Source organism: Apis cerana, linkage group LG1, assembly GCF_029169275.1.
Source record: "Apis cerana isolate GH-2021 linkage group LG1, AcerK_1.0, whole genome shotgun sequence".
Lineage (NCBI taxonomy): Eukaryota > Metazoa > Arthropoda > Insecta > Hymenoptera > Apidae > Apis > Apis cerana.
Window position 1 is genome coordinate 18,092,732 of NC_083852.1, and position 21,388 is coordinate 18,114,119.

A 21,388-nucleotide genomic window follows, 5' to 3' on the forward strand; every position below is an offset into this window, starting at 1 on the left:
CAAAGTGAGTATTATTTGTGAAGAACTTTATTCATAATATACATCAAGATGGTGGAACCAATTTTTGACTATCAGTTTCGTCTAATACTTATTGGTGACAGTACAGTCGGAAAAAGTTCATTGCTGAAATATTTTACCGATGGGAAGTTCGCAGAGGTACGTAGTGACTCTAACCATACTATCAACATTGATGATAAAAAATAATTTTAAAAAATAGTAAAGCTATTACGTTTTGTTTTTTTCATAATTTTTGATATATTAATTTTAAGTCGCAATTGATATTAAATTCGATATTAAGATAGATTTTATGTTGTTGGAATATTTCCAATTTGTGGATCTAATAATATTTACGTATATTAAAGTTAATTAAATTTATATATATTATTATTTTTAAAATGATAAATTTAAAATAATGCAAAAATATTATGATATAATGTTATTTATACATTTTTTTGTAATAGTGAATAATGAATTTAATTTCAGTATTTAATCATATATATTAATAGGTTAATAAACAAATAAATATTAACTAATTAACAAAAGTATATAATTTGATTAAAAATATATATCTTTTGTTTTTATATAAAGCTATATAATTAAAAATATTACATTTATATTTAGTGAATATAGAAAATATACAATAATATTTTGTTTTAGCTTTCAGATCCAACAGTAGGAGTAGATTTTTTTGCTAGATTAATTGAAGTAAAAGATGGAACAAGAATAAAATTACAATTATGGGATACTGCTGGCCAAGAAAGATTTAGGTATATTACTTTTTTTTTTTCAAATTTTTAATAATTATTAAGAAAATAGAGAGAAATATAGATAATTAGAAATATAATCAATAAAATCATAATTAAATAGGTCAATTACAAAATCCTACTATAGAAACTCTGTTGGAGCCTTGCTTGTATATGATGTTTGTAATAGAGCAAGTTTTGAACATATTCCTCAATGGATGATGGATGCTCGTAGACATATTGAACCACATCGTCCTGTATTTGCATTGGTAGGTTGTAAATTAGATTTAGTTACCAATGGAAGTAGACGAGAAGTTTCAAAGGAAGAAGCAAGAGCTTTTGCTGATGAACATGGAGTACATCACATTGAAACCAGTGCAAAAACTGGAGTTAATGTTGAAGAGGCATTTCGAACAGTTACTCAGGAAGTTTATAATAGAATACAAACTGGTGAATACAAGGTAGAAGATGGTTGGGATGGAATAAAAACTGGATTTGCTAGACCTGGTGGTTTAGATTTTAATCTAGTCGAAGCAGAACCTGCAAAAAGTTCTTGTTGTTAAGTTAAATTTTAATTTGTTATAAAGAATAATAATATTTAGAATGCAGTGTTACTATTATATATGTAATAGAATTTGTTTCTTAAACTTTTTTGTGAATTATTCTTGACACTAAAATGATTAAAATTTTTTTAATAATTTTATTTGATAAAAAAAGAAGAAAATTCTATTTTTTAAAAATTATATTTCACTGCATTCTTATTTTAAAAGAAAAGTTTATAATAAATTTAAAAAATGTGTATAAATTTTGATTAGATTTTGTACATAGCTTGTATAAACAAAATGATTATATATCTCTGAAACACATAGACATTGAACCAGGACTGTTTTCTATCTTATTTAAGATCCAAAATATTTAAGTATAATAAAAATTCATGTTCATAATATTAATTTAGCTATAGTATTTTTATATATTTTTATTATAAATTAATGATTTTGTTTTAATAAAGCAAATGACGGCTGTGCTTTTTTGTCAAAATCATCATTCAAATGTTGTAGCAAAATTTTTAGAAGATATAAAGTTATTATTTATTTATAATAAATATAGTATAAATTAAAAAAAGTTTTTAAAATATAAATATTTGTAGATTGTGTTTTATGTGAAAATGAAATTTTGAAAATTAATGAAATATTTATATCAATTATACTAATTCATTATTTCTTGAACTATATTTTTTTCTGTTAATATCACAATTTGTGATAATATCATATAAAAAACCAAATTAATATATTCATATATATAATATATATATATATATATATATATATATATATATAATATATTATATATAATATATTATATTATATATATATATATATATATATATAATTATCATATTATATTATATATATATTCATATTTAATTAAAGCCAAATAAAGTAACATGTCACTAATTATAATATTTTTAATTTATAAAACATTTATAAAGAAAGGCAGAGGATGAGAAAAGAAAAAATAAAGTATGATATTGTATGTTCTAATTTTAAAACAATAATGTTTTAATACATATATATATATTTTGTATATATCATATGATTTTTTGAAAATATTAAATTTTGTTATATATAAAATAAAAAATATGTATCTTAATTTAATTACTATGAACTAATAAATAACTGTTTTGTTATATTTCTATCATAAAATATAATATGTCAGTTTGAATAGAATACAATTTATATAATCTAGTATATTTTTAATATAACCATTTTTTATTGAATGGTACGTTTTACACTTTTTCATATCAATCTCTTAAAAATAGTATAAATTTCTAACTTTCAAGATAAAAATTAAGAACATAAATATTTCTATATTCTTAAGTCAGAAATAAATTAATCAAAATATATTCAAGTAAATGTCATTTTGTCATTTATATCATCTGCATTTTTCATTAAAAGTTTAACTAAGTAGAGAAGTATTTATTTCTTACAATAAAAAAAATATATAATATTTATTCAGAAAATAATGTGCAGTGAAATTTGTATTCATATAATAAATATTTGAAACTTAAATTTGTAAAAAATATTGTATAAGTACTGCATGGGTAGGATTTATTTTAAAATTAAAAAATATTTAAATTTTATTAACTATTTTATTTTTATTAATTCATTAACTATAATATAAAAAGAAAATATTAAATAAGAAAAGTGCAAATTAATAACATATATCATGCCATTAAATTTGTATAGTTATATATATATAACATTTATGTTTTTGTCAATATAATTGTCAATATATAAACATATATAAGTGACTACATCGTTTTTAAATCTATATAAAATGTAAATTATGTTTTTAAGTATTTTTTTTGTAAATAAAGATTAATAATTACATTAATAATAATATTAATTAAAAATGAATTATAATAAATATATAATTTAATATATAAATATAAAAAATTACAAATATACATATAAAAATAAAAAAATAAACAATATATATATATATATATATATATATATATATATATATATAGCTTGAAATGCATATTTTTTAAAAATTGTTTTCTAATAAAATGTATTATTTTATGTATAATTTAATTAAATTTAGGAATGTATACAATTTTGTGTGCTATTATATTATATTGTGTGTTATTATATTTATATATAATTATGTTAAAAAATAAACAATATATATATATAATATAAGTTCTATATTTATTTGATAATATATACATGTGTTAATTGAAATTACTTTCTGTAATAAATTAAAAATTAGATAATTTTTTTCATAATAAATTAATTTTTTTTTAAGACTAAATCAATTAAAAAAATAATTATATAAAAATCTATTGATATTTTTCATTTATAATTATGTATATAATATTAATAAATAAATAAATATATATATATATATTTGCATGGTTTATTATTTTTTACAAGTTGTAATAAACAAAATAAAATGTTAATAAGATATAGAATTTACATATTTAATATATAATTAATAGCAATTAATATATAATTAATACATACAATATATACATATTTAATATCTTTCTAACAATATGCTTAAATTATATAGATTTTTTATAAATCAAAGATTTCTGAAATGAAAAATTATTAGAGTATAATAAAATTATTACAAAATATCATTGGTAGTTGTTCTTTCAAATAAATATAAAATAATAGTTAAAAGATATAAAATTATATTTTTAAAACAAAAAAAACAAAGTTTATATAGAAAAATAATTTATATAGAAAAATAATATTATTTAAAAAGATGAAAAATAATGACTATTATTAAAGATTCTATATTGAATCCCTTTATAGCATTATTTTTATATTCTATATCGTTTCATTCCATTTTTGTAAATAATATTAAAAAAATTAATCAAATTATAAGAAATAGAGAACATAAATTGAATCTTAAAAAATGTTAAAGACGTATGATTTGTAAAAACTATGTTATAAATATGTATAGTTTTAAAATTTTTAAATTATATACATGCTTATATTATACATATAAACATTATGTTTTACACATAATATATATGCGCGCATGTGTATATACATATACAAGCATTTATTGATAATTATAATATTATAAATTAAACATTGTATAAATTTTTAATAACAAAAACATAATTATATATATATATAAAATATATATTTAAATTAATTTCTATATTAAAACTTCTATTAATATTAAAATTTGATAACTGTTTAAATATTATATAATTTTTAGTTTAATAATTAATTATATCCAATATGAAAATAATAATTGCATATTTATTATTGCAAATTATTCACGAAATTAAATCTAAAATTGAAAAAAATTAGGGGAACAATTTTGCGGAATTAAATTTTAAAAATTTATGTATTCTTATATTATTATTATAAATTTATACTATACATCATAAATTCTTATTTTTAATATTATTTATTATCTTGGAAGAGGAGATTAAATAGCTTAACTATATATATATTTAAAATGACTAGAAATTGCTATTATTTTGGTTATTAATATTTCTTATTTATAATATAATTTCTTATTTTGGCAAAAATGATCTAATGTAAATTTACGAAATTATGAACGAGTTTAGAAATACTCTATTTAAAATTTATGATAATTATTTTTGAATATCTTTTAAAATTATTTTTATGTACATTAAGCAATTAAATATATTCTTTTCTATTTACAAAACAATTTTTTTTGTACTATATATATATATATATATATAAATCATTCTTCAAAGAACAGTTAAACTAAATGGAATGTTTAATTCTCAATTTCTTAATTCTTAGATAAATTAATAAAACTTAGATTTATTAATAAAATTTTTATGAATAAAAAATAAAAATTTGAATGAATTTTTTTGAACTAAATTTGATCATTATTCAAAATATTGAAAATTGAAAGAAATATTGAAAATTTAAGATGGACGGCAATTATATTGTTGAGTTTAAATGATTTTTAATATTAAAATAGAAAAATTAATGAACATTGATGAAAATAAAAATTCATTAAATAAATTATAAGTAGAAAAAAATTTATCAAATTTCTTGTCATTTTGAATTAAGAAATCCTAAGTAAATTAATTAAATTAATTGAACATTAATCATGAATTATAAAATTTCAAGAAAATTGTAAAGGGAAAATAGAAAAGAAATATTAAAATTGTGTGTGTATATGTGTGAGAGTTAGTGAATGAATGAATGAATGAATGAATGACAGAGAGAGAGAGAGAGAGAGAGAGAGAGAGAGAGAGAGAGAGAGAGAGAGAGAGAGAGAGAGAGAGAGAGAGAGAGAGAGAGAGAGAGAGAGAGAGAGAGAGAGAGAGAGAGAGAGAGAGAGAGAGAGAGAGAGAGAGAGAGAGAGAGAGAGAGAGAGAGAGAGAGAGAGAGAGAGAGAGAGAGAGAGAGAGAGAGAGAGAGAGAGAGAGAGAGAGAGAGAGAGAGAGAGAGAGAGAGAGAGAGAGAGAGAGAGAGAGAGAGAGAGAGAGAGAGAGAGAGAGGATTATATATATTAACATCTAATTGTTTTAAAAAGTTTGTGTAAAATTCTTAGATCGTAGATGATGTAATAGAAAAATGTTTAATGGACTTAAATATAACATCATAAATGCGAAAACGTACGTCTACGCAAGTATTTCATTAGATATATATTAGTAAAGTTTATATCTTCGGCATCTTTGTAGGACTTTGAAAAATATCTACAACATAATATACTTTAATAGTGTGATTTCAAAGTTTACGCAATTTATTGAATATATATATTGAATATATATATAAAATTCCTATTGAAAATAATTTTTAATACTAACCAATGTTTATTTTTATCCAAGCATTTAATCTTGGAATGTTCCTCCAATTATCTGTGGTTATATTTTGCATCTAATTTAAAGGCAATTCATTGAAAGATTTTCTTCATGATGGTTTTTCCTTTACTTTTTCAATAGTTTTACATATGCAAAGATTTTGCATTTATATAATAAGTGAGGTATAAGTTTGATTTTATAAAAAAAATCACTTATTACAATTTATTGTTCCAATGATTCACATCCAAATAAAACATATTCTTCTCTTGACAGCCAAAATGGATTACCTTCTATATATTCTGGTGGTGTTTTGTCTAAAATTTAAGTTAATTATATTATACACACACACGCACACACACACACACGCACGCACGCACGCACGCACGCACGCACGCACGCACTATTATATTGTTATGTAATTTTTTAATGACAGTTATATAATTACCAGGATGTACAGTTAAAGGCACATATGTAGAACCCATTGCAACATTCCAACTATGAGTACCAGGACAACTTCTTACTTCTAATATTTTGCTGTATTCTGGTAATAATTCTCGTAAATCTTTAGTTAATCTTAATCCAAAACCTGAAAGATGTGTGTTTCCTCCAGTAAGTAATATATGTGAAAGACAATCATGTAAAACTTCTTCTGATAAACCAGATGTTATATCTTTTATTACTTGTGGCAAACCAAGATTGATATACATCATTTCAGGAGCAATATACAATTCTGAACCTAGAGAAATTCTCTAAAAAATATAAATAAATCTTGTAATTTTAAATTTTGTAAAAATCTTATTATTGTGTATATATATATATATATATATTTACTAACCAAAAATTGCTTATTATCAGCATAGCTTCGAACTCTAACTTTAATACATTCCCCAGCTTTTTGTCCTACTCTTTTTTCTTCATTTTTAATATTATAACTTAATCTACATCTTTCCTTAATAGGCAATGTGTCCAGATATGATATAGGAATATGATAACATCCCTTTAAATACCAATGCATAGCTTGTTTTAAATGATAAGCTACGTGCCAACCACCAACAGGTAATAATCTCCAACGTTGTGGTATAACACGTCCACCAATTACAACAGCTACTGTTGTACTTAAAGCACCACTATCAACTACTACACAAGTTTCCACATCCAGCATTGCACATGCTGCTAAAGGTTTAGGAACTAGACATACTCTAGAAATTTAATTATATATATTTTAAAAATATACTTTATTGTAATATAATATTTTTATCTTACCTTGATATTTTAACTTCTTGAAATAAATAATGTAACAATTGTTTTCTAAGCATTGGATGCATAGCTAAAGGTTCACAAAACATGAGTACTGCATTAGGTTTTCTTAATGTTGAAGTTAATCTCATCTGATGAAATAAATGACCAACAAATGTTTTAAGAACAGTAAATGTTCCTTCACTTAATAATGCTTCTGCTGGACTAACAAGATCAACATTTGGAATTCCAAGAACTTCAACAGTATCAGTGCAATATCCATTTATAAGTTTCTCATAAATTGGATTTGGCCTTGCATAATATGTTGGATCATTTTGATGAGTAATTAATCTCTTTTTTTCTCTATATAATTTTACAGAATTACAAAAAACACAAAATGGGCCACTAGGTCTTGGAATTTTAGCTGTTGCTAATTCAGTTAATTTCAATAATTTTAATTTTTTAGTCAATGATTTGCCATCACATTTTGGATGAGTACTACTACTTGGAATATTTTGTGTTTGTTCTAAATATGTTTCATTATTATATTTAGGTACACCAAACATTGAAAAATGTCTTCTTAATTCAAAATGTGGTGCAATTACCCATGTATATTTATTTCCTATTTCAATTACTACTTTTGCATTAGAACCTTCGACACAATTTCTTTGACATGTATAACCACTGCAATGACGACATTTTGGAAAATGAACAGTTTCTCCTAATGTAATTACCATATATAATCTATAACACATTGCTTTAAAATTAACATTAAGTAATTGCAAACATTTTATATCTGGAAATCTAAAATGTACTCTTGAAATCAATTGTAACCATTTTATTTTCCTGAAAAAACATATATGAATATTTTAAAAGTTTCATTTTGAAAATATATATTTTTAAAATTATATACATTTTAATGAAATCATTAACAATCTCATTTGATGAAAAAATTTGCAAAACGAAATTTTATTTAATAATTGAATAATTTATAAAAATATTATTTATTTTAGTCTAATAATGTAATTATATTTTTAATAATAAGTTAAATGAATTTCACTGTCCTTTTAATATAAATTTTTAAACTTACCACAAATAATCAGTATCTGAAGTTTTTCTTAAATGTTTGCACGTACTACCGATAGCAATAATATCAGGTACATCACAATATAATAAAATTTTTATCCAAATTTCATCAGGGAAAATCGAAGGATCCATAATTATTAATAAAAATTAATATAAAATAATTGCACAAGTAAAAGATACAATTAATAGTTACTAATATAAGACGGCAGACACTCCCCAGAAAATGAATACGTTAGTCAAGTTCAAGGTTACACTTGATGAAAATAGTGAATCAATATGTTATCGACGGATGGTACTTCAATAAAATTATAAAACGATTTAGAGCGATAATTATAAAAATTATATATATATATAAACAAAAATATAAATTTATATATTATATATATAATATATAAATATAATAAAATATAAACATATATAATATTTATAATATAACATGTGTAATATATTTAATTATATATGACATATAAAAAATTTTTAAATATAATATATTCTGTTAAGATATTGATAAAAAGATTAAACAAATAAAACAAAAAAACGACAGATATCCTGAACACATAAAAATTGCGAAATAAATATAGATAAAGAAAAATAATGGGAGAACATTAGAAATAGCATAAAAATTAGAAAATTAATATCTAGAAAATCTCCGCACTAATGAGCTTTAGCGATACTCCATAGTTGTTCAGTGAGATCATCGTCGCGAGGACCTGTATCAACACCAAAGACGGTTACAACTAACGGTGACGCCGGTGTGGCTACGGCGTCGTATGAATTGTACGAAAGAATATCCGTCCCTTTTGAAAATGAATCTCAAATAGGCAATATGCGGGAAGTATCAAAAAAGTTCGACAAAACTTCCCATTACTACCCAGAGGTATTGAAAGATCACCGTGGAAATTTTAGTCGATAAAAGTCCGACACAACCCCGGTCAGACCTCTTCCAGGAGGCTAGTCCTATGAGGATTTCCCCCAAGTTAAAAAAAAAAAAATTTGAAAAAAAAAAAATATAAATATAATAAATAGATAAATAAAAAGATAAAATATGTAACTAAATGAATTAAACATTTATAAATTAAATTCTCTCATGTCGAAAATTTGGGCGAGAAACTTTGAAAAATTGGTCTCTGTTTAAGAATTTTTAGTACTATCTCTTTGTATATCACATACGCTCATTAAAAAGTCGAAATAATGATATTAGAAAATGGAAAATTATAAAAATAAATAGAGACAATATCTCTTATAAAAATTATTATAATTATGATTCATTTGTGACAGCGGTTCTTAATCTGCAATCCATGATGATAATCAAGATGCTACAAGATATTAAAATTATCACATATGCAAGTAAGTAGTCATATTTCTCTATTATGTCATTTTTTAAAGTCTTTTAATTTTCTTTAAAGAAAGAAGATCCAATTTTAACTTTTCTTTAAAGTTTTTATATGATACATTTTTATATATAATATGTTTTATTTTTTTCAGATTTATTTTCATTTGCATTTACAAACACTTATTCACGAAGTATTATTGAAATTTTAATTGTTACAAAATTAAGAAACATTTTTATTCTACCGTCACAGTTAAAAAATAATCACAAAATCTTCGATCTCACAACGAAAGATAATAAAGAAGTAACAATATAAAAGGTAAGTAAAATATAATATTAATTAAATTAATCTAGAATTAAGTAAACTGTTGAAAAAAAATTTATAGATCCCGAAAATATGAAACGCATAAAGGTAAGTATAAAAGGTAAGTATAAAAGGTAAGTAAAATATAATATTAATTAAATTAATCTAGAATTAAGTAAACTGTTGAAAAAAAATTTATAGATCCCGAAAATATGAAACGCATAAAGGTAAGTATAAAAGGTAAGTATAAAAGGTAAGTAAAATATAATATTAATTAAATTAATCTAGAATTAAGTAAACTGTTGAAAAAAAATTTATAGATCCCGAAAATATGAAACGCATAAAGGTAAGTATAAAAGGTAAGTATAAAAGGTAAGTAAAATATAATATTAATTAAATTAATCTAGAATTAAGTAAACTGTTGAAAAAAAATTTATAGATCCCGAAAATATGAAACGCATAAAGGTAAGTATAAAAGGTAAGTACAAAAGGTAAGTAAAATATAATATTAATTAAATTAATCTAGAATTAAGTAAACTGTTGAAAAAAAATTTATAGATCCCGAAAATATGAAACGCATACAGGTAAGTATAAAAGGTAAGTATAAAAGGTAAGTAAAATATAATATTAATTAAATTAATCTAGAATTAAGTAAACTGTTGAAAAAAAATTTATAGATCCCGAAAATATGAAACGCATAAAGGTAAGTATAAAAGGTAAGTATAAAAGGTAAGTAATAGAAAAAATTCTTGCTTGACACTTCCAATAAGATTATATACTCCTAATACAAAATCGTAAAATACACTTGAAAATTTCTGTCAATGGCACAAAATTATGAATTGGGGAAATCTTGGAAAAATTATTCGTGGCATTTTCCTTATGATTATATTTTCCGGTTACAACATTGAAATATTTGGCAAATATTTTTGCTGAAATTTCAACTGTGTATTAGGAAAATATAAAATATAAAGAGGTAATACGGAAAATTATTCCAAGAATTCTAACATTTACAATTTTCGGATAGCCAGACAGGATTTCGGTCAATTATACGATTTATGATTAGGAGAATATAATACTAATGGAAGAGAAACAAGAACGTTTAAAAAAAATTACAAAAATATTAACGACCCTACACATTAAAAATTTTTAGTGTCACCGCACTACATATCATATACTCCAATTAAAAAGTCAAAAATTTTAACGCGAAACTATAAGAAATTACTCTCTGTTAAAATTTTTTAGTGCCACTTCTTTAGATATCATATTATCCTGTTAAAAAGTCCGAAAATTTGGGCGAGAAATTTTAAGAAACTTTAAGAATTGGCTCTCTGTTAAAATTTTTTAGTGCCATCTTTTTATATATCATATTCTCCTGTTAAAAAGGCGGAAATTTGGGCGAGAAATTTTAAGAAACTTTAAGAATTGTCTCTCTGTTAAAATTTTTTAGTGCCACCTCTTTACACATCATATTCTCCTGTTAAAAAGTCGGAAATTTGGGCGAGAAATTTTAAGAAACTTTAAGAATTGGCTCTCTGTTAAAATTTTTAGTGCCACCTCTTTACACATCATATTCTCCTGTTAAAAAGTCGGAAATTTGGGAGAAAAATTTTAAGAAACTTTAAGAATTGGCTCTCTGTTAAAATATTTAGTGCCACCTCTTTACACATCATATTCTCCTGTTAAAAAGTCTGGAAATTTGGGCAAAAATTTTAAGAAACTTTAAGAATTGTCTCTCTGTTAAAATTTTTAGTGCCACCTCTTTACACATCATATTCTCCTGTTAAAAAGTCGGAAATTTGGGCGAGAAATTTTAAGAAACTTTAAGAATCGTCTCTCTGTTAAAATTTTTAGTGCCACCTCTTTACACATCATATTCTCCTGTTAAAAAGTCGGAAATTTGGGCGATACATTTTAAGAAACTTTAAGAATCGTCTCTCTGTTAAAATTTTTAGTGCCACCTCTTTACACATCATATTCTCCTGTTAAAAAGTCGGAAATTTGGGCGAAAAATTTTAAGAAACTTTAAGAATTGGCTCTCTGTTAAAATATTTAGTGCCACCTCTTTACACATCATATTCTCCTGTTAAAAAGTCTGGAAATTTGGGCGAAAAATTTTAAGAAACTTTAAGAATTGTCTCTCTGTTAAAATTTTTAGTGCCACCTCTTTACACATCATATTCTCCTGTTAAAAAGTCGGAAATTTGGGCGAGAAATTTTAAGAAACTTTAAGAATCGTCTCTCTGTTAAAATTTTTAGTGCCACCTCTTTACACATCATATTCTCCTGTTAAAAAGTCGGAAATTTGGGCGATACATTTTAAGAAACTTTAAGAATCGTCTCTCTGTTAAAATTTTTAGTGCCACCTCTTTACACATCATATTCTCCTGTTAAAAAGTCGGAAATTTGGGCGAAAAATTTTAAGAAACTTTAAGAATTGGCTCTCTGTTAAAATTTTTAGTGCCACCTCTTTACACATCATATTCTCCTGTTAAAAAGTCGGAAATTTGGGCGAAAAATTTTAAGAAACTTTAAGAATTGTCTCTCTGTTAAAATTTTTAGTGCCACCTCTTTACATATCATATTCTCCTGTTAAAAAGTCGAAAATTTGGACGAGAAACTTTAAGAAACTTTAAGAATTGTCTTTCCGTTAAAATTTTTAGTGCCACCTCCTTACACATCATATTCTCCTGTTAAAAAGTCGGAAATTTGGGCGAGAAATTTTAAGGAACTTTAAGAATCGTCTCTCTGTTAAAATTTTTAGTGCCACCTCTTTACACATCATATTCTCCTGTTAAAAAGTCGGACATTTGGGCGAGAAATTTTAATCAACTTTAAGAATCGTCTCTCTGTTAAAATTTTTAGTGCCACCTCTTTACACATCATATTCTCCTGTTAAAAAGTCGAAAATTTGGACGAGAAACTTTAAGAAACTTTAAGAATTGTCTCTCTGTTAAAATTTTTAGTGCCACCTCTTTACACATCATATTCTCCTGTTAAAAAGTCGGAAATTTGGGCGAGAAATTTTAAGGAACTTTAAGAATCGTCTCTCTGAAAATTTTTAGTGCCACCTCTTTACACATCATATTCTCCTGTTAAAATTCGGAAATTTGGGCGAAAAATTTTAAGAAACTTTAAGAATTGGCTCTCTGTTAAAATTTTTAGTGCCACCTCTTTACACATCATATTCTCCTGTTAAAAAGTCGGAAATTTGGGCGAGAAATTTTAAGAAACTTTAAGAATCGTCTCTCTGTTAAAATTTTTAGTGCCACCTCTTTACACATCATATTCTCCTGTTAAAAAGTCGGAAATTTGGACGAAAAATTTTAAGAAACTTTAAGAATTGTCTCTCTGTTAAAATTTTTAGTGCCACCTCTTTACACATCATATTCTCCTGTTAAAAAGTCGGAAATTTGGGCGAGAAATTTTAAGAAACTTTAAGAATCGTCTCTCTGTTAAAATTTTTAGTGCCACCTCTTTACACATCATATTCTCCTGTTAAAAAGTCGGAAATTTGGGCGATACATTTTAAGAAACTTTAAGAATCGTCTCTCTGTTAAAATTTTTAGTGCCACCTCTTTACACATCATATTCTCCTGTTAAAAAGTCGGAAATTTGGGCGAAAAATTTTAAGAAACTTTAAGAATTGGCTCTCTGTTAAAATATTTAGTGCCACCTCTTTACACATCATATTCTCCTGTTAAAAAGTCTGGAAATTTGGGCGAAAAATTTTAAGAAACTTTAAGAATTGTCTCTCTGTTAAAATTTTTAGTGCCACCTCTTTACACATCATATTCTCCTGTGAAAAGTCGGAAATTTGGGCGAGAAATTTTAAGAAACTTTAAGAATCGTCTCTCTGTTAAAATTTTTAGTGCCACCTCTTTACACATCATATTCTCCTGTTAAAAAGTCGGAAATTTGGGCGAAGAATTTTAAGAAACTTTAAGAATCGTCTCTCTGTTAAAATTTTTAGTGCCACCTCTTTACACATCATATTCTCCTGTTAAAAGTCGGAAATTTGGGCGAAAAATTTTAAGAAACTTTAAGAATTGTCTCTCTGTTAAAATTTTTAGTGCCACCTCTTTACACATCATATTCTCCTGTTAAAAAGTCGGATATTTGGGCGAAAAATTTTAAGAAACTTTAAGAATTGTCTTTCTGTTAAAATTTTTTAGTGCCACCTCTTTACATATCATATTCTCCTGTTAAAAAGTCGGAAATTTGGGCGAGAAATTTAAGAAACTTTAAGAATTGTCTTTCCGTTAAAATTTTTAGTGCCACCTCTTACACATCATATTCTCCTGTTAAAAAGTCGGAAATTTGGGCGAGAAATTTTAAGAAACTTTAAGAATCGTCTCTCTGTGAAAATTTTTAGTGCCACCTCTTTACACATCATATTCTCCTGTTAAAAAGTCGGAAATTTGGGCGAGAAATTTTAAGAAACTTTAAGAATTGGCTCTCTGTTAAAATTTTTAGTGCCACCTCTTTACACATCATATTCTCCTGTTAAAAAGTCGGAAATTTGGGCGAGAAATTTTAAGAAACTTTAAGAATCGTCTCTCTGTTAAAATTTTTAGTGCCACCTCTTTACACATCATATTCTCCTGTTAAAAAGTCGAAAATTTGGACGAAAAATTTTAAGAAACTTTAAGAATTGTCTCTCTGTTAAAATTTTTAGTGCCACCTCCTTACACATCATATTCTCCTGTTAAAAAGTCTGGAAATTTGGGCGAAAAATTTTAAGAAACTTTAAGAATCGTCTCTCTGTTAAAATTTTTAGTGCCACCTCTTTACACATCATATTCTCCTGTTAAAAAGTCGGAAATTTGGGCGAGAAATTTTACGAAACTTTAAGAATCGTCTCTCTGTTAAAATATTTAGTGCCACCTCTTTACACATCATATTCTCCTGTTAAAAAGTCGGAAATTTGGGCGAGAAATTTTAAGAAACTTTAAGAATCGTCTCTCTGTTAAAATTTTTAGTGCCACCTCTTTACACATCATATTCTCCTGTTAAAAAGTCGGAAATTTGGGCGATACATTTTAAGAAACTTTAAGAATCGTCTCTCTGTTAAAATTTTTAGTGCCACCTCTTTACACATCATATTCTCCTGTTAAGAAGTCGGAAATTTGGGCGAAAAATTTTAAGAAACTTTAAGAATTGTCTCTCTGTTAAAATTTTTAGTGCCACCTCTTTACACATCATATTCTCCTGTTAAAAAGGCGGAAATTTGGGCGAAAAATTTTAAGAAACTTTAAGAATTGTCTATCTGTTAAAATTTTTAGTGCCACCTCTTTACATATCATATTCTCCTGTTAAAAAGTCGGAAATTTGGGCGAGAAATTTTAAGAAACTTTAAGAATTGTCTCTCTGTTAAAATTTTTAGTGCCACCTCCTTACACATCATATTCTCCTGTTAAAAAGTCGGAAATTTGGGCGAGAAATTTTAAGGAACTTTAAGAATCGTCTCTCTGTTAAAATTTTTAGTGCCACCTCTTTACACATCATATTCTCCTGTTAAAAAGTCGGACATTTGGGCGAGAAATTTTAAGAAACTTTAAGAATCGTCTCTGTTAAAATTTTTAGTGCCACCTCTTTACACATCATATTCTCCTGTTAAAAAGTCGGAAATTTGGACGAAAAATTTTAAGAAACTTTAAGAATTGTCTCTCTGTTAAAATTTTTAGTGCCACCTCTTTACACATCATATTCTCCTGTTAAAAAGTCGGAAATTTGGGCGAGAAATTTTAAGGAACTTTAAGAATCGTCTCTCTGTTAAAATTTTTAGTGCCACCTCTTTACACATCATATTCTCCTGTTAAAATTCGGAAATTTGGGCGAAAAATTTTAAGAAACTTTAAGAATTGGCTCTCTGTTAAAATTTTTAGTGCCACCTCTTTACACATCATATTCTCCTGTTAAAAAGTCGGAAATTTGGGCGAGAAATTTTAAGAAACTTTAAGAATCGTCTCTCTGTTAAAATTTTTAGTGCCATCTCTTTACACATCATATTCTCCTGTTAAAAAGTCGGAAATATGGACGAAAAATTTTAAGAAACTTTAAGAATTGTCTCTCTGTTAAAATTTTTAGTGCCACCTCTTTACACATCATATTCTCCTGTTAAAAAGTCTGGAAATTTGGGCGAAAAATTTTAAGAAACTTTAAGAATCGTCCCTCTGTTAAAATTTTTAGTGCCACCTCTTTACACATCATATTCTCCTGTTAAAAAGTCGGAAATTTGGGCGAGAAATTTTAAGGAACTTTAAGAATCGTCTCTGTTAAAATTTTTTAGTGCCACCTCTTTACATATCATATTCTCCTGTTAATAAGTCCGAAATTTGGGCGAAAAATTTTAAGAAACTTTAAGAATCGTCTCTCTGTTAAAATTTTTAGTGCCACCTCTTTACACATCATATTCTCCTGTTAAAAAGTCGGAAATTTGGACGAAAAATTTTAAGAAACTTTAAGAATTGTCTCTCTGTTAAAATTTTTAGTGCCACCTCTTACCACATCATATTCTCCTGTTAAAAAGTCGGAAATTTGGGCGAGGAATTTTAAGAAACTTTAAGAATTGTCTCTCTGTTAAAATTTTTAGTGCCACCTCCTTACACATCATATTCTCCTGTTAAAAAGTCGGAAATTTGGGCGAGAAATTTTAAGAAACTTTAAGAATTGTCTCTCTGTTAAAATTTTTAGTGCCACCTCTTTACACATCATATTCTCCTGTTAAAAAGTCGGAAATTTGGGCGAAAAATTTTAAGAAACTTTAAGAATCGTCTCTGTTAAAATTTTTAGTGCCACCTCTTTACACATCATATTCTCCTGTTAAAAAGTCGGAAATTTGGGATAAAAATTTTAAGAAACTTTAAGAATTGGCTCTCTGTTAAAATTTTTAGTGCCACCTCTTTACACATCATATTCTCCTGTTAAAAAGTCGGAAATTTGGGCGAAAAATTTTAAGAAACTTTAAGAATTGGCTCTCTGTTAAAATTTTTAGTGCCACCTCTTTACACATCATATTCTCCTGTTAAAAAGTCGGAAATTTGGGCGAAAAATTTTAAGAAACTTTAAGAATTGGCTCTCTGTTAAAATATTTAGTGCCACCTCTTTACACATCATATTCTCCTGTTAAAAAGTCGGAAATTTGGGCGATACATTTTAAGAAACTTTAAGAAATCGGTCTCTGTTAAAATTTTTAGTGCCACCTCTTTACACATCATATTCTCCTGTTAAAAAGTCGGAAATTTGGGCGAGAAATTTTAAGAAACTTTAAGAATCGTCTCTCTGTTAAAATTTTTAGTGCCACCTCTTTACACATCATATTCTCCTGTTAAAAAGTCGGAAATTTGGACGAGAAACTTTAAGAAACTTTAAGAATTGTCTCTCTGTTAAAATTTTTAGTGCCACCTCTTTACACATCATATTCTCCTGTTAAAAAGTCGGAAATTTGGGCGAGAAATTTTAAGAAACTTTAAGAATCGTCTCTCTGTTAAAATTTTTAGTGCCACCTCTTTACACATCATATTCTCCTGTTAAAAAGTCGGAAATTTGGGCGAAACATTTTAAGAAACTTTAAGAGTCGTCTCTCTGTTAAAATTTTTAGTGCCACCTCTTTACACATCATATTCTCCTGTTAAAAAGTCGGAAATTTGGGCGAAAAATTTTAAGAAACTTTAAGAATTGTCTCTCTGTTAAAATTTTTAGTGCCACCTCTTTACACATCATATTCTCCTGTGAAAAGTCGGAAATTTGGGCGAAAAATTTTAAGAAACTTTAAGAATTGTCTCTCTGTTAAAATTTTTAGTGCCACCTCTTTACATATCATATTCTCCTGTTAAAAAGTCGGAAATTTGGACGAGAAACTTTAAGAAACTTTAAGAATTGTCTCTCTGTTAAAATTTTTAGTGCCACCTCCTTACACATCATATTCTCCTGTTAAAAAGTCGGAAATTTGGGCGAGAAATTTTAAGGAACTTTAAGAATCGTCTCTCTGTTAATATTTTTAGTGCCACCTCTTTACACATCATATTCTCCTGTTAAAATGTCGGAAATTTGGGCGAAAAATTTTAAGAAACTTTAAGAATTGGCTCTCTGTTAAAATTTTTAGTGCCACCTCTTTACACATCATATTCTCCTGTTAAAAAGTCGGAAATTTGGGCGAGAAATTTTAAGAAACTTTAAGAATTGTCTCTCTGTTAAAATTTTTAGTGCCATCTCTTTACACATCATATTCTCCTGTTAAAAAGTCGGAAATTTGGACGAAAAATTTTAAGAAACTTTAAGAATTGTCTCTCTGTTAAAATTTTTAGTGCCACCTCTTTACACATCATATTCTCCTGTTAAAAAGTCTGGAAATTTGGGCGAAAATTTTAAGAAACTTTAAGAATCGTCTCTCTGTTAAAATTTTTAGTGCCACCTCTTTACACATCATATTCTCCTGTTAAAAAGTCGGAAATTTGGGCGAGAAATTTTAAGGAACTTTAAGAATCGTCTCTCTGTTAAAATATTTAGTGCCACCTCTTTACACATCATATTCTCCTGTTAAAAAGTCGGAAATTTGGGCGAAAAATTTTAAGAAACTTTAAGAATCGTCTCTCTGTTAAAATTTTTAGTGCCACCTCTTTACACATCATATTCTCCTGTTAAAAAGTCGGAAATTTGGGCGATACATTTTAAGAAACTTTAAGAATCGTCTCTCTGTTAAAATTTTTAGTGCCACCTCTTTACACATCATATTCTCCTGTTAAGAAGTCGGAAATTTGGGCGAAAAATTTTAAGAAACTTTAAGAATTGTCTCTCTGTTAAAATTTTTAGTGCCACCTCTTTACACATCATATTCTCCTGTTAAAAAGGCGGAAATTTGGGCGAAAAATTTTAAGAAACTTTAAGAATTGTCTCTCTGTTAAAATTTTTAGTGCCACCTCTTTACATATCATATTCTCCTGTTAAAAAGTCGGAAATTTGGCCGAGAAATTTTAAGAAACTTTAAGAATTGTCTTTCCGTTAAAATTTTTAGTGCCACCTCCTTACACATCATATTCTCCTGTTAAAAAGTCGGAAATTTGGGCGAGAAATTTTAAGGAACTTTAAGAATCGTCTCTCTGTTAAAATTTTTAGTGCCACCTCTTTACACATCATATTCTCCTGTTAAAAAGTCGGACATTTGGGCGAGAAATTTTAAGAAACTTTAAGAATCGTCTCTCTGTTAAAATTTTTAGTGCCACCTCTTTACACATCATATTCTCCTGTTAAAAAGTCGGAAATTTGGACGAAAAATTTTAAGAAACTTTAAGAATTGTCTCTCTGTTAAAATTTTTAGTGCCACCTCTTTACACATCATATTCTCCTGTTAAAAAGTCGGAAATTTGGGCGAGAAATTTTAAGGAACTTTAAGAATCGTCTCTCTGTGAAAATTTTTAGTGCCACCTCTTTACACATCATATTCTCCTGTTAAAATTCGGAAATTTGGGCGAAAAATTTTAAGAAACTTTAAGAATTGGCTCTCTGTTAAAATTTTTAGTGCCACCTCTTTACACATCATATTCTCCTGTTAAAAAGTCGGAAATTTGGGCGAGAAATTTTAAGAAACTTTAAGAATCGTCTCTCTGTTAAAATTTTTAGTGCCATCTCTTTACACATCATATTCTCCTGTTAAAAGTCGGAAATTTGGACGAAAAATTTTTAGAAACTTTATGAATTGTCTCTCTGTTAAAATTTTTAGTGCCACCTCTTTACACATCATATTCTCCTGTTAAAAAGTCTGGAAATTTGGGCGAAAAATTTTAAGAAACTTTAAGAATCGTCCCTCTGTTAAAATTTTTAGTGCCACCTCTTTACACATCATATTCTCCTGTTAAAAAGTCGGAAATTTGGGCGAGAAATTTTAAGGAACTTTAAGAATCGTCTCTCTGTTAAAATTTTTAGTGCCACCTCTTTACATATCATATTCTCCTGTTAATAAGTCCGAAATTTGGGCGAAAAATTTTAAGAAACTTTAAGAATCGTCTCTCTGTTAAAATTTTTAGTGCCACCTCTTTACACATCATATTCTCCTGTTAAAAAGTCGGAAATTTGGACAAAAAATTTTAAGAAACTTTATGAATTGTCTCTCTGTTAAAATTTTTAGTGCCACCTCTTTACACATCATATTCTCCTGTTAAAAAGTCGGAAATTTGGGCGAGAAATTTTAAGGAACTTTAAGAATCGTCTTTCTGTTAAAATTTTTAGTGCCACCTCCTTACACATCATATTCTCCTGTTAAAAAGTCGGAAATTTGGGCGAGAAATTTTAAGGAACTTTAAGAATCGTCTCTCTGTTAAAATTTTTAGTGCCACCTCTTTACACATCATATTCTCCTGTTAAAAAGTCGGAAATTTGGGCGAAAAATTTTACGAAACTTTAAGAATCGTCTCTCTGTTAAAATTTTTAGTGCCACCTCTTTACACATCATATTCTCCTGTTAAAAAGTCGGAAATTTGGGAGAAAAATTTTAAGAAACTTTAAGAATTGGCTCTCTGTTAAAATATTTAGTGCCACCTCTTTACACATCATATTCTCCTGTTAAAAAGTCGGAAATTTGGGCGAAAAATTTTAAGAAACTTTAAGAATTGGCTCTCTGTTAAAATTTTTAGTGCCACCTCTTTACACATCATATTCTCCTGTTAAAAAGTCGGAAATTTGGGAGAAAAATTTTAAGAAACTTTAAGAATTGGCTCTCTGTTAAAATATTTAGTGCCACCTCTTTACACATCATATTCTCCTGTTAAAAAGTCGGAAATTTGGGCGAAAAATTTTAAGAAACTTTAAGAATTGTCTCTCTGTTAAAATTTTTAGTGCCACCTCTTTACACATCATATTCTCCTGTTAAAAAGTCGGAAATTTGGGCGAGAAATTTTAAGAAACTTTAAGAATCGTCTCTCTGTTAAAATTTTTAGTGCCACCTCTTTACACATCATATTCTCCTGTTAAAAAGTCGGAAATTTGGACGAAAAATTTTAAGAAACTTTAAGAATTGTCTCTCTGTTAAAATTTTTAGTGCCACCTCTTTACACATCATATTCTCCTGTTAAAAAGTCGGAAATTTGGGCGAGAAATTTTAAGGAACTTTAAGAATCGTCTCTCTGTTAAAATTTTTAGTGCCACCTCTTTACACATCATATTCTCCTGTTAAAAAGTCGGAAATTTGGGCGAGAAATTTTAAGAAACTTTAAGAATCGTCTCTCTGTTAAAATTTTTAGTGCCACCTCTTTACACATCATATTCTCCTGTTAAAAGTCGGAAATTTGGGCGAAAATTTTAAGAAACTTTAAGAATTGGCTCTCTGTTAAAATTTTTAGTGCCACCTCTTTACACATCATATTCTCCTGTTAAAAAGTCGG

The 21,388-nt window shown here is 26.6% G+C and overlaps 2 protein-coding genes across 6 annotated transcripts; one reads left to right on the forward strand and one right to left on the reverse strand.

Moving 5' to 3' along the window:
- Positions 1 to 13: 13 nt before the first annotated feature.
- Positions 14 to 1,693, forward strand: LOC107994014 (ras-related protein Rab-39B). 2 transcript variants are annotated; one of them, XM_017050732.3, is made up of 3 exons: positions 14 to 156; positions 658 to 767; positions 868 to 1,693. In XM_017050732.3, the coding sequence occupies exons 1-3, from the start codon at positions 49 to 51 to the stop codon at positions 1,304 to 1,306; spliced, it is 657 nt and encodes a 218-aa protein (XP_016906221.1). In that variant the 5' UTR covers positions 14 to 48; the 3' UTR covers positions 1,307 to 1,693. The 2 variants fall into 2 exon arrangements, with proteins under 2 accessions (XP_016906221.1, XP_061943255.1); XM_062087271.1 differs by lacking the exon at positions 14 to 156 and adding an exon at positions 227 to 361.
- A 1,953-nt stretch (positions 1,694 to 3,646) lies between these two features.
- LOC107994005 (uncharacterized) lies at positions 3,647 to 8,630 on the reverse strand. Of its 4 annotated transcripts, none has more exons than XR_009833446.1 (6): positions 8,384 to 8,612; positions 7,321 to 8,139; positions 6,893 to 7,256; positions 6,503 to 6,806; positions 6,064 to 6,371; positions 3,647 to 5,952 (listed from the first exon to the last, which is right to left on the reverse strand). XR_009833446.1 is itself a non-coding variant. In XM_062087266.1 (5 exons), the coding sequence occupies exons 1-5, from the start codon at positions 8,509 to 8,511 to the stop codon at positions 6,280 to 6,282; spliced, it is 1,707 nt and encodes a 568-aa protein (XP_061943250.1). In that variant the 5' UTR covers positions 8,512 to 8,612; the 3' UTR covers positions 5,969 to 6,279. The 4 variants fall into 4 exon arrangements, 1 of the variants encoding a protein (XP_061943250.1); XR_009833447.1 differs by lacking the exon at positions 3,647 to 5,952 and having other exon boundaries at positions 5,969 to 6,371; positions 6,503 to 6,643; positions 6,738 to 6,806; XR_009833445.1 differs by having other exon boundaries at positions 6,064 to 6,806; positions 8,384 to 8,630.
- Between the last annotated feature and the right edge of the window lie 12,758 nt (positions 8,631 to 21,388).

What these genes read in the sequence shown, in the direction of transcription:
- LOC107994014 (XM_017050732.3), top strand. Translation starts at nt 49, where the DNA reads ATGGTGGAACCAATTTTTGACTATCAGTTTCGTCTAATACTTATTGGT. An exon ending in CCGATGGGAAGTTCGCAGAG is followed by an intron (nt 157 to 657) that starts GTACGTAGTGAC and finishes ATTTTGTTTTAG; the next exon opens with CTTTCAGATCCAACAGTAGG. An exon ending in GCTGGCCAAGAAAGATTTAG is followed by an intron (nt 768 to 867) that starts GTATATTACTTT and finishes ATAATTAAATAG; the next exon opens with GTCAATTACAAAATCCTACT.
- LOC107994005 (XM_062087266.1), bottom strand. Translation starts at nt 8,511, where the DNA reads ATGGATCCTTCGATTTTCCCTGATGAAATTTGGATAAAAATTTTATTA. An exon ending in TCAGATACTGATTATTTGTG is followed by an intron (nt 8,140 to 8,383) that starts GTAAGTTTAAAA and finishes ATGTTTTTTCAG; the next exon opens with GAAAATAAAATGGTTACAAT. An exon ending in CTGATAATAAGCAATTTTTG is followed by an intron (nt 6,807 to 6,892) that starts GTTAGTAAATAT and finishes TATATTTTTTAG; the next exon opens with AGAATTTCTCTAGGTTCAGA.